The sequence below is a fragment of the Pholis gunnellus genome (genome assembly GCF_910591455.1).
Source record: "Pholis gunnellus genome assembly, chromosome: 5".
In the NCBI taxonomy this organism is placed as follows: domain Eukaryota; kingdom Metazoa; phylum Chordata; class Actinopteri; order Perciformes; family Pholidae; genus Pholis; species Pholis gunnellus.
The window spans coordinates 10,524,277-10,537,406 of record NC_136531.1 but is presented as its reverse complement, the minus strand read 5'-3'; the positions used below and the strand labels follow the sequence as shown (position 1 = coordinate 10,537,406).

The 13,130-nt window shown below is 39.4% G+C and overlaps 1 protein-coding gene across 1 annotated transcript; it reads right to left on the bottom strand.

The window, feature by feature from the left end:
• Nucleotides 1-2,616: 2,616 nt before the first annotated feature.
• LOC306696386 (polyunsaturated fatty acid lipoxygenase ALOX15B-like) lies at nucleotides 2,617-9,031 on the bottom strand (the record flags this gene model as incomplete). Its single annotated transcript, XM_079159988.1, has 14 exons — nucleotides 2,617-3,112; nucleotides 3,282-3,452; nucleotides 4,138-4,238; nucleotides 4,382-4,503; nucleotides 5,624-5,793; nucleotides 5,902-5,988; nucleotides 6,183-6,386; nucleotides 6,799-6,942; nucleotides 7,139-7,305; nucleotides 7,530-7,633; nucleotides 7,738-7,860; nucleotides 8,112-8,193; nucleotides 8,349-8,553; nucleotides 8,879-9,031. 14 exons carry the CDS (start codon nucleotides 9,029-9,031, stop codon nucleotides 2,933-2,935), a joined length of 2,013 nt encoding a protein of 670 aa, XP_079016114.1. The 3' UTR covers nucleotides 2,617-2,932.
• Between the last annotated feature and the right edge of the window lie 4,099 nt (nucleotides 9,032-13,130).

The window sequence follows — 13,130 nt, the reverse complement described above, 5'->3', positions numbered from 1 at the left end:
GTTTTCCTTCAAGTTCAGGGTGATATTAGGCGATCTCTATTTGCTGATGATGGAGCACTGTGGAAGAGGGGGAAGAACATAAACCATATTAAAGGGAAAGTACAAGAGGCTGTGAAAGTGGTAGATAGATGGTCTTATTCATGGGGATTCAAATTTTCTGTGGGGAAAACTAAAACAATCATGTTTACTAGGAAGAGAGGAGTTGATGCTCAGATAAAGATGTACGGACAAAAGATTGAACAAGAGAGAGTTTTTAGGTTTCTTGGTGTGTGGATCGATGATAAATTAACATGGAATGAGTATATTCAGAGGATAGTTATGAAATGTAAAAAAATTCTAAACGTAATGAGGTGTCTAACAGGGTCAGAATGGGGAGCCAGCAGGTCTGCAATTAAATATATTTGTATCGCTCTGATGAGGTCAGTCCTTGATTATGGCTGTGTCGTATTTGGATCAGCTGCAAAAACTTCACTAAAGAAGCTGGAAGTGTTGCAATCCCAAGCTCTGAGACTGTGTTGTGGTGCTTTGAAGACAAGTCCTGTGGCTGCTCTGCAAGTGGAGGTGGGTGAAACGCCGCTGCATTTGAGACGCAAGCTCTTAACTATGAATTACTGGGCCAATCTGCAAGGCCAGCCACAAATTAAACTGTTATTGTAACTTTAACTGTTACAATAACTCTTTGCAATATAACAGACTTTTGCCTTTATTTGACAGAGAACCTTGTAGAAATGTTGGACAGACATGAGAAAAGAAACGATGACAGAGATAATACTAGTTATTTCTAACAAAACATATGTAGTTATTGCTCTGTAGATCAATTGTAAAACAGCAAACAGGCTTACAAAGAGAACAAACTGCAAATTAATTAGAAGTGAATGTGTGGCACTGGGTGTTTGAGAAGACAGGGAAATATTAACATATAACTTAAATCCTTTTAATTTAGGGTTAAGAAACCCACATTACTCTATCAAAGATCAAACAAGAAAGAGAATAATCATCAAACAAGTTATTACATTAACTTTGTGCAAAGCTATTTTTGTCACCTCTCTGCATCACTAATATCCCTCCCCATTGTCGTCCCATGCATGGCAGCAACATCCAAGAGCTCCTCAAAAAGGTTTTGTCCTAGTTTTAATGTCGGCACACAGACATCACGTTGTTGCTGTGAGTCAATAATAGTTGTGTAACGGATCCCCCCTCACGGTTCGGCACACATGTGAACCACGGATTATACAGTTTACCTTCACCATCACAGTGTGAAATAAAATTTAACTGACAAAGTTAAACGCCGATATGGAAAAACTGCGGTCTCGCGGCAGGATGCCGTCATTTCGAGGCCGGTCACAAAATCAACATGCATTGTGGGAGATGTAGTTTATGGTCACTGTACACTGTAAAGCAGCATAGACTTTAATTTGAATACAATCATATGCCTTTTATATGGAAGCCCATTTCCAGCAGCAAAAAAAATTACAAAAAAAGATGTAAAGTTAGACTTGATAATAAAAATATCCCCGTTGGCACTTTTGGTGCATCCATCTGTAACCATGACACTGACCAGATGTTTCCAGTTGCTGTTCAATGAAGGTTGCCACCTCAGCCACATCGGTTTTATTTTTTCCACGCTAGAGCTGCTTCTTGGTTAAAATCCTTTCAAGGGTGCGTTTGCTCAGTACAATCCCACGTGAAGTATTTCATCTGTTGTCAAGCTACGTTTAAAGTAGTCTTCAATATACTCGCAATACATTTCTATGTCAAATGTAGGGTGTTGGGAAAATCTAATGACTAAAGAAGTAATATTGACTTACAAAGACTTATATCCTCATGTGAACTCTCGAGGCCTGTGCCCTCGTATGTCTGGGTGTCTGAAACTTCCTCTGGCACCAGAGTCTCAGATATCTTTCCTCTTGGGGGCTAGCAGATGTTTGTCCTAAATAATAGACAATAAAGCTGTAGCAGACGTCAATACTTGAGCAGAGCTGATTTGCTACTAAGACTTCCTGATTTCATAGAATGACCTTTGTACTAGAACAAACTGTTGAAGTGTTGTTCCAGGTTTTGTGAAGATTGCGCTGTGTGAAAAGCAATACGTGTGTATGTTATACATGTGTGACAAGCTTATGGTAAATTACCCTGTACCACCACACTGCTTGTGTTTAGCAATATATATGACTGAGACTCGGAGACAAACCTCCGAGCAGCCTTGATCCGTGTACTCTGTATGTGTTTCAACTCTGTTCCTTCTTGCAAGAATAAATTGTCCTGTGATTAATGATTTTTCCTTGAGTTTGACACATGTGCCATAGAGGGATAATACCACATGCTATCCCTCCAAAGCCACGGGGTCAGATGAGAATGTTTTAAGCTATATCTTTTACAAAATAAGAGTTCAGTCAGTATTCACTGTTGATGTTTCTTTATTATCATTTCTGTGAGAAATCATGTGAAAAGAGAATTTAGACTGGTATGGAAAGTAATGTGCTAATGTCATTTTATCTGAGTTAGCAATGAAAGTGAAATGTTTGCTATGAGTTATATTTGTTATAGAGTAGCTAACGTAAGTAGAGCAGAAGAAAGCCGTCAGTACATGATGAGCAAAGTGTAATCAGAACAGAGAGCGCTTCTGAACTGACCTGATGTATTTTCATATATTTACAGGTAATTAAATGTGTTGCACTAGAGTGAGCTTCGTGTCATTCTTGGTTCTGTTACAAATGGCTACAACACAACACACATGCTGTAGAGTTGTCCCAGAAAAAAATAACAGATAAAATCGTTGTTGTGTTGAAAAAGCAAAAGCAAATTTAAAATGTAAGATGTGGCTTTTGATTTAAAACAGTACATTTTTACCTCAGTTAAATCAATCAGCATACAACAATCACATGCAGTGTTGAATTTGGCCAACATCTGTGTAGGTCACACCTTCTGATATTCAAAGGGCCACACTATTTTCTACCACCTTTGGATCCAGGTATGTGTATGGGACCTCCAGATCCACGTTTCTGACTGTGATGGCCTCACTTAATTCATGAAGGTCTCTTTGAAAATCCTCGATCAGCTTGCGGGGCTTCTTCTCACTAAAAAGCTTCTCTGGGTACTTGCCAAGATGGACCTGATGACATTAATGATACATTTAAAAAAAGAAATGTTTAGAGTGATAAAAACAGACTTTTGGCAATAAACAGTAATGTACAGTTTTAGTTGGCGGGACTCAAATGACCTAAACTTAAAAGAACTTGAACATGAATTTAAGTTATGTGATTAAAGACTTGGACACTTACAGAGTCAGTGGACTGCTTGCTGAGTAGCCACACGACCGCCATTCCATGAACCGTTGTGTTGACATCAGGGAATGTCTTCAGCATCGTGGTCTCACTTGTTGTCCCCTTTGTGGTTGGTGGAGGACGTTCTAGGGTGATGGGAGTGTTGGGCATCCAGCCACCATAGTCATACTGTGACGAATGAATGATTGACAGATGACTGATTAATATGGTTTGAAGCTACGCCATGTGTCAGTCTGTCTACTACTTTGGTCCACACTGAAATATTGGATTGGAACAAAGACATTCATGGTCCCCAGAGGATGAATCCTAATGACTTTGGTGATCCACTGATTTTTCCTCTAGTGCCGACATGAGGAGAACATTCTTGGCTTTCAGAGGAATATCTTGAGAACTTTCAGCTGGATCGTCATTAAATTTGGTTCAGACATTCATGTTTACCTCAGGACAAACTGTAATAACTTTGGTGATCCTATGACTTTTCATCTATCAGATCAACGTTTTTATTTGTCCAATACTCTGTCTTATGACCAAATACCTTAAAACTAATGACCTTCCTACCAGCCTCAGCTGTACTTTGTGTTTTGTGCTGATTAGAAAAAGCTTGCTGATGCTCGCATGTTAACATGGTAAACAAAGATTGTGATCTTATCAACATTATACCTGCTAAAAGTTAGCATGTTAGTATTGCCATTGCAAGTGTGTTAGCATTTGTTGTTTATAGCTCAAAGCATCACCGTGCCAAAGTGCAGCCTCACAGTCCTGCTAGCATGGCTGTAGACTCTTGTTTATGTTAGACTTGCTGACAGTAAAAACCTCATGAACCCATTATTATAACTGAATTAAAAGACCTCACCTGTCCAGCGTTCACAGCCGAGTGCTGTCCTGAGCAGGTGAAGATCACCATGGTGACAAACTTGACCAACTCAGCCACGGTGGTGAAGCTCTCTGGAATTCCTGACAATTAGAGGAAATAAACTGCATTTACGATGTCTGGAAGACAACATTTAAGTTTGACTTCTGTTTGCATTAAGATCATATAATGGTTCATAAATGTGCTCATTCATCATCATGAAGATTGATCTTGTCTTTAAGCCCACCTGTGCCGACTTGGGACAGGAATCCATGTTCAAAAATGTCCAAAATCCACTTCTGCAGTTCAGAGTCTTTCTGGACCTCAGTGTCATTCTTGTAGTAGAAGCTCAGCACTCCCTGCACAAAGCTTTGACAAATGTGGATAAGTTCTGTTAAAAACATTTTTTAATACGCACTGCAGTAGTAAGACATTTTGTAAGACAATTTAAGGCCATCTCTTTAGAATGATCAGTTCTGTTCTTTTTAAGAATTTGCTGCGATAGCTCATTCAACACAGTAGATCAAACAACTTTAAAGAAATATTGTGACATTTTCTGAAACTTGCCCATTGTCTCTCTTGTTGAGAGTGAGATGAGAATATCAATATCACTCTCATATTTGTGCGTTAAGTATAGCTCTACAACCTGGTGGCAATTAGCTTAGCTTAGCATTAAGACTCGAAACGTTTAGCTGGCTAGCTTCAAAAAGTTAAAATATACCTAACAGCACATCTAAATTGTATTCATTTCTATTTTATTTCAATTAAACTTCATACAAACAGAAAATATATTAGTTACATGCCACATTTTATTCTTTGTAAACAGTTGCCAGGTGCAGGGACTTCCTGGAGTCTTCTGGCTCTCTGACAACCTCACAGTGATGACAAATCACCAGAATGTATGTGTTGAATTATTCCTTTTAATTAAACCCAAAAATACATTTATATTTCATATTCTGTAACTCCATTACAGTGCCCTCTGTTATAATACAAGTTATTACAGTCAGACATCACTTGTCTTTGTGTCAACCACACTAATGATTGCTTTTTATTGAAACTGAAGCCTTAAATGTTGAAGGTAGGGATGCCCCTTCCCTAATCTCACAGAAGTTCTCAATCAAAGTAGTTCAGGCTGGTTCATTTAGAACATTTTACAGCCAACTGCCAATCTACTCAATCAAGAGGCAGATCACTCATTTACTGTATTGTCATATGTTAAGGCATTGATAATCTAACTTGCAGCAGTGCCTCTGGTGACTGCTATGGAGCATATGTTTCAAGATAAGTAGGAAATTGCATTAACATGGACTAACTGAAAGAAATTATGCAAAGAAACTGTTTGTAAAGGGGAAAAGAAGGGAAACCCCGACACATATGTTGCAGCTTAACTGATCCTTTATGAGAAACCAACTGAGTGACATAAGAGAATAAAGCTAGAGAGGGCAGGATTTAGAGCTCTTGTTATCCAATACCAGGACACCTGTACTACCTGTGGATGATCTCCCAAAGCTTGAGTCCATCATCCCTGTAGTAGAAGTTCGGTACATTCTCCAGCCCACGGTCAGCAATGTCGTCTGGAATGCAGAGGGAGCGGTAGGTCACTGAGGACAGTGATCTCTTCATGAGTGTCCTCATACCCTCTCCACCAGAAGCTGCAAACTAGGAGACATTCAAATATGTAAGGATTATAGTTAGATAATGTAAATGACATTGTATATATATATATATTTTTTTTTTTTAGGTAATTAGGTGTTTGTCTTTTCGTACCTTAGTGAAAACTCCATCCCTAGATATTAGATTTTTTCGAGCTAAGTTGTTGATCTGTAGAGTGTAGCGAGTGTGAGGTACAAGGAGCTGAGGGAAAGAGGAAAACTCTGTTAACTTCAAAGCACACATCTTGATGCTTCTATGCCATTCAGCAGTGTCACATTTTTGAAAATGTATACACACTAAAACATTAGGATTCATCAACTTTGGAAGACACAAAAATCAGCAACTTGAATAAATGACAACTCCAGTAAAAGTTCCGTATTCTCCCTTTCAGTTACCTTGTACAGTGGATGCACCATGGGCACGTTGCGCAGCAGAGACACTGCAAAAACTTCAGCCAGCAAATGAGTGCGCAGCAGGTGAACGTTGAGTTCATGCTCGTTGAAATCTGCACTTCTCACAAAAATCTTGGCCGTCAACCAGTCGTACTCAGAGTCAGTAGGACAGAAGATGGGATTATCATCTGCTGGAGTCTGCTTCAGCTGCAAGAGAAGGAAGGGAGGTGTGGTTAATTTAATCCATTCAATATATTACCAGTAGTGGTCAATACCGTTAGATACTCTGTTGATCTATAAGAGCAAATTCATAATTTATTTGACTCCCATGTCAGAGCACAGGGTCAACTTCAGAAAGGAAGCCCGACTTCAATGATCTAATGCCTAAATTCTCATGTCTTTGGCCGAGGGAAAAGGGAGGCGATCTGCCAATTGCAATGAAAAGACTTTCAATATTTTTTTCTCTGATCCACATTATTCATATATGTTTTCACTCTATTTGTGTAATTTAACTAAAGGTATTTCTGTCTTCTCTTTACATATGACATCTATAGTGTTGCATGTTTGTCCATCCTGGAAGAGTCATCACTACAATAAGATATTTGAGTGGTAATCTCACCTGAATAGCAATTGGCACCAGCTGATCATCAGGTGTCTTGTGAAGCAGGACGAGGGGAGCCATCAAGTACTGCTTCTTCCCGTTGATGTTGTTTGTTTTCAGCCCATCCAAACGCTTGTAGTCACACAGGAATATGTTGCCTTTCTGTTTAAACATTTTTTTCAGTTTACATACAGTTTAAAATTGTATTCACATGCATACAGTGTGAATGTTAATTTTACTAAGTGAACGTAAGTGAACGTAAGTGAATGTAAGTGAATGTAAGTGCAACATGCTTTTTCAAATTGAACATGTCATGGAGCAAAATATGACAAAGATCAATCAAAGTCAAGACATTTACCTCCATTTCATCTGCCAAGGTATGCTGGCCACCGAGGGAGACCATGTCATCAGTGACAGGAAAGTTCTTGGGCAGGACTGAACAACGTTGGATCAACATGGGGTTGACACCGTTTAGAAACTGGTAGCCAAAGAAAGCGTCCTCCTTCCAATGTTCCTGGACATAGTCTAGAAAAAAAAGATAAACTTTTGTTACTGTTTATAGTTACTTCAAAGTCAAAGTCTTGATTGTATGCAATTAAATACTGTTAATCGATTCCTTCTGTGACATTTTTTCCCTGTTTATTAAGCCAAGTAATAAAAACAATTCTAACATGTTTAGGTAGCATCATGAATATCCGAATGAACATGCATACACTAACAAGTATTTCATTAAACTACCATGATAGTACCTGATATCTTAGTCCGTTTGGAGCTCAACACCCGATGGATAGAATCCATATCAGGCCAGTTCTTCGTGGACTGAAACAATTTCTCGAGTTCCAACTCAGCCATCCTAGAAAATAAAAGCATAAATTAGCTTTATTATTATGCCTTAAATCATGTTCATAGGCAGGTACAGTTACATAGATAGATATCTGACAGAATTGAAGACCTCACCCAGTGACTGCAGTGTAATCAAACTCTATCTCCTTGGTGTAGGAGAACTGGACCTCATAAGGCAGATCAGAAGGGCCCTCTGATCTCATGCAGTGGGGTATTCCCTCTAGATACACATCCCAACTGGTAAATAGAGAAGAGCTGAGTAATGAGGAACTTTATACAGATGCCAGCGTATAAGCAGTTTTAGTTTAGTATATAAGCATAATATACTTAACTTGACTTCAATATTGCAATTCTGCAAAATAAATTTCAATAAACCCTGGCAGGTGTAACAATGTCATATGGTGGTTAATTTTCACCCAAAAGGGCGTAGATGAATGTTAGTTTTGGGGTGCATCAAGTTAAAAAGTGTAAACGCTCTGATTGCTCACCGATAGTCTTTCCCTCGCTGCAAGATTTCCAACTCCCGAATTTCCTTGCCAGGTTGATTGTCGTCTTCAAAGACTCTCAGAGCTTGAAAAAAGATATAACAACAAGGTTTAAAATTATTGATAAATACAGCGAGTTGGTTACTCCAGCCTCCTTATTGACCACCATTTCCTTCTTTTATGTCTTCTGTGGTCAGTGAACAGCGTACATGATGTCTGACAAGTCTAATTCACACAAACCTTTTCCCTCTTTGAAGAGGTGCACCTCACTGTCAGTGATCCAGTGGTAGATGGGAAAGTTGTAGGTGTCACCCTCAGGGGATTTCACTTCCACCTTGGCAGGGAACCAATTGTCTTCAGGGAAGATGAAGTGAGGCTTTTTATCTATCTCAATCAGGATCAGCTTTCCAATGGAGACGGGGCAGGTCACAGTAAAACTGGACACCTGGAGTAATGACAGAAATGGGTTGCGTATTTGACCAAGAAGTGAACTGTAACATTTCAATAGTTAGCATACAATACTGAATGTAGAAGGATGGAGAATATAACATTCATACAATGCATAAATATAATATTTATTTGGAGCTCATTATGTGGACTTTTTTTGTTGCTTTGGTCACCTTTGAGGCCGTAAGTTAAAGAGTTACAGAGCAGCACATATCCTGTTGCTGCACAGGGTTTACATCAGCTTCTCTAAATTGATATTCAATTCAATAATCTGAAGTTGAAGAAGAGTGTTATACATTTAGAGAATGATATTTCAGACTTACTGCTCCTTTGTAGAAAGACAAAGGCCCTTTGAGGCCAAGGAGCCAGGTGCGGTTGCTCACCCCATCTGTGCCCACCAGCTTAATGTGGACATTGTTAAAAGTGCCGGCAAAGGCGAGATCGCCAGTGTATACGGTCACTATATAATCCACCATTTTCACACTGGCAAGCAGAGGAATCCTGGTGGGTAGAGAAAAATAATAACCATTTTAAGTACTGATCAGGTCAACTGTTGAGAACCAGATGAACCTTAGTGCAAAGAAACGTTAACATACTGCTATCACAATGAAAATGACATGAGCAAAAGATATAAGTCTAACATCAAATGTTTTTTTTTACCTCACCAATCTATTACAGTTTAATCTTTAAAATAATTTATTGAAGCGTCTCTCTTACCTGTTTATGAGACCAAGAAGCTCCTTTGATGAACTGCTCTCTCTAAGTCATCAACACTGATTTCTCATTTTATACACAGTTTTGTGGGAGTGTCGAGTCGGTATCAATGGTAAATGTTTACTTCTGGTGATGAAATGTTGCACATGTATGAACAGGAAGATTATGCAATAATGATGTTTTATGATGTCACCCTGGACACAAACTGTTCATGCCCCTTCCATCTGGCAGGAGGCTGAGGTCCAAGAGGACCAAGACCTCACGCCATATGAACAGCCTCTTCCCGTCTGTAGTCAGGCTTATTAACAGAGCCCAGACCCGCTTTGTTGTCTCCCGCTTTATTGTCTCCCACTTTATTGTCTCCCAGGACAATTCCTTCTGGTCACTCCCCTGCACATCTAACACACTGACACTTTTAACATTTCACTTACATTGACTTGTCTGTCTTACAGTCCTGTATCTGTTTTGTTGCACACTTTATTTTTATTGTAAATTTCAAACAATTGCACTGTGTTGACTGTTGTTGATTGTTTTGTTTATTGTTAAATGTTACGCATCACCTGCTACATCAAATTCCTTGTTGGTGCAAACTTCGTTGGCAATAAACGGTTCTTATTCTGATTCAGATTAAGGCAACATTGCTCATCAATTAAGACAAACCACCTTTTAAATGTGAGAACATCACAGTCAATTAAAAACATAATAAAACAACAAACTCAGCGTTCACCTACACGGTTTATCCAGATTATTCATCAGAGAGTTTTATTAAAAACAACTGTAACATGATAGAAAACAATTTCTATGGCATAACAAATACATACATTACAAAACCTAGTCGGGACAATTCAGTGACAGGTAAACGAGGTAAAGGCAAAGTTATTAAATCACAAAATGCACAAATCAATGATTTATTTCTATTGTTTCTAACACAAACACTTGATTTTGTACACCTCTACAATCTAATGCAATTTAATACAACAGCTCTGCCATATAATCTAACTCTGCAAAGCTTATGTTCAGTTTTGTTGAAATTGTCAGAAATTAGTTAAGTAATTTATATGTCTATTACTGAGGTCATAGTAAATGGTGGACTATAGTGAGGTGTTAATAACTTTTTCCCTCCCTATTGTCACCTCTGAATATAGGTTCAACACCATTATTAACTATGGCTTAATCATTACTAAAACATAACATCTTTCTTGCAGTGTCAAAAAAAATGAACATTATAGACATTAAAGTAGACTTTATGGCAGAACTATTGGATTGGATTGCTTCACACAAGTGTACCTCTTAGAGTGACCACTGAGTATACAACACAGTTCCTTAGATCAACTGGCTCAGAACAGACAGGTTGACATACATCAAGATATTCACAGGCAGCTTCATCTATCAGTGCAAAGCAACTACGACACATAGCAGAAGATTCAGAAGAAAAAAAACTGATTCAATCATTCTTGTGTGTGTGTGTGTGTGTGTGTGTGTGTGTGTGTGTGTGTGTGTGTGTGTGTGTTTCATTGTAAATGTTGCGTGGGTCGGAGCAGACACAAGACAAAAACTGAGTTTGAGGAAGTAAAGTGACATTTTAAAAGACAACAAATGAGAAATAATGCCTCTGGGGCGATAAAAGTACCACAGCAAGGTCACCCCCCTCCAGATAAACCTTTTGAACATTTAATGATGGATTTTCCTGTTTATCCTTTGACTAACATCAGCCGTTGTATTCATTTTCATGCATTGGGGGGATTTCTAATGGGGACGAGTGACTGTAGTAATGACATTATTGGTGTCTCTAGTGAATCTAGAGACCTCCCATTACCGGAACAAGTTTATTTAGTTTGTGGCAACATCACATACAGCTGTGTACCAAACATTGGGAAACTTCACAAAAGGTCAGTTACCGGGAAATGCTATTTAGCTTATCTTATACCCTTAACCTCTTGAACCCGAGAGTGCCCGAGAGTACCCGAGAGTGCTTTTTGGGCAAAAAAAAAACAAAGAACCTGAAAATTCTCAATTTCAGCTGCATTGAAGGATCGACGTTTCCTCAAGAACAAGAAAAAGAGTCGACTCATCCCCTTCTTTTACAGAGCATTGATGTTGGCCTTCCAGTTCAGTCTGTTGTCGATGGAGACACCCAGGAACCTGTACTCCTCCACCATGTCCACATCCTCTCCCAGAACTCTCAGCGGTTGTGGCACCGTCGTCTTCCTCCTGAAGTCAACCACCATCTCTCTGGTCTTGGCCACGTTCAGAAGCAGGTGATTTCTACCGGCCCACTCTACAAAGTCATCCACTACTGCTTTGTACTCCTCCCGTCGGTCCCTTATACACCCGACCACTGCAGCAGTGTCATCGGAGAACTTCTGCAGGTGGCATGACCTCGAGTTGGACTGGAAGTCAGTGGTGTACAAGGTGAACAGGAAGGGAGACAGAACAGTTCCCTGTGGGGCTCCAGTATCACTGACCACCGTATCAGACAGCACACGGCCCAGTCGGACAAACTGGTCTGCCTGTGAAGTAGTCAGTGATCCAGGAGACAGTGGACGCGTTAACCCCCACCACCCGCAGCTTCTTATTGAGGGAAAATTGTTAATAAGTTCTTAAGTGTATTACTTCTTCTAATCTCACTCCTATCGATGAACATGTGTTTTCTATCTAGATTGAACTTTGGCCTGCGGGCAACTGAGAAGGGGTTTCCTGTCTTCTGGGAACCAAAGTGGGGCAGCTTCTCATATGTGGGGTAACTTATAGGAAACAGATGGGTCACTCGATCTTAATGTAAACATCCCTCAGACACAAGGAGACTGACTGACTGATTGGAGTTTGATTGACAGGCAGCTTCCTGCTGCAGTGAAACACGTCCCTTAGATGTGCTTAAATGGGAAGTTCCTTTGTGGAGAATTCAGTCTCTGTCCGTTCTTCGGGGTGAACAGACGCTTTCAAATTGCTTCAGCTGATAGCAAACCTATGACTTTGTGTTTAATCTTGTGTTGATATTCTGTGTTTTAATGTGGTTTATTCTGTTAAATTGTAGTGCACATTTGAGCTGTTTGAGCTCGTTAGATCTATTTGATTTTGTTTTGTTTGTTTGTATGCTTTTATAATTTTTCTATATCTTTATATTGTAATAAATACTTAAAAGACAGAAAGCTTAAAGATACTTTTTGATTTCTCATCAAGGAAATACTTTAATTTCCACCACAAACTTGGCGAGGAAGATGGGATTGGACGCGTGATCTGGACTCTGTTGGATGGACAGAAGGCCATATGATAAATGATGAGTCCTCCCCGAGGGTGAGAAGCTTTCCGTCCAGCGGAGCCCGGATTGCCGATCCAGTCGAGTTGAAAAAAAAAAAAATCAACGGAAAACACGCGGTGAGAAATCGAAATTATTTTAAAGCAGACAGAGTCATAGGGTTAAAGGGTTAATAGGCCTATCTCACAACGATTTGAGAGTTGTCGACAGACGTGTCGTGGTTTTTCTGTGGTATTTATTCTCGAGTTGTATGCATCCGGTAATTCTCTGAAATTATTGGTGCACCTCCCGTTTAGTGCAGTAGACAGATAACTAGAGAAAGAAGCAACGGTCACTGGCCATTCAGTGTCAGTGCCATTCATGTGTTATTTGTTTACAAGTTTGCATGCATCTGGTGTTTCCTGAAAACTCACTGACGCACACTTCAGAATAGGACAGAATAGACAAGAGAATGGGCAGCAGTCAGAGTAAAGGTGAGAATGATGCAAACCATGATACCAATATCCTGCCACCCTTGTGTAAATTTATGTCAGAACGTTATCCTGACAGTCTAAATCAAATGCAAAAATGGGTTGATTTGGGGTTTCCTTCAAATGGAAGTTTAA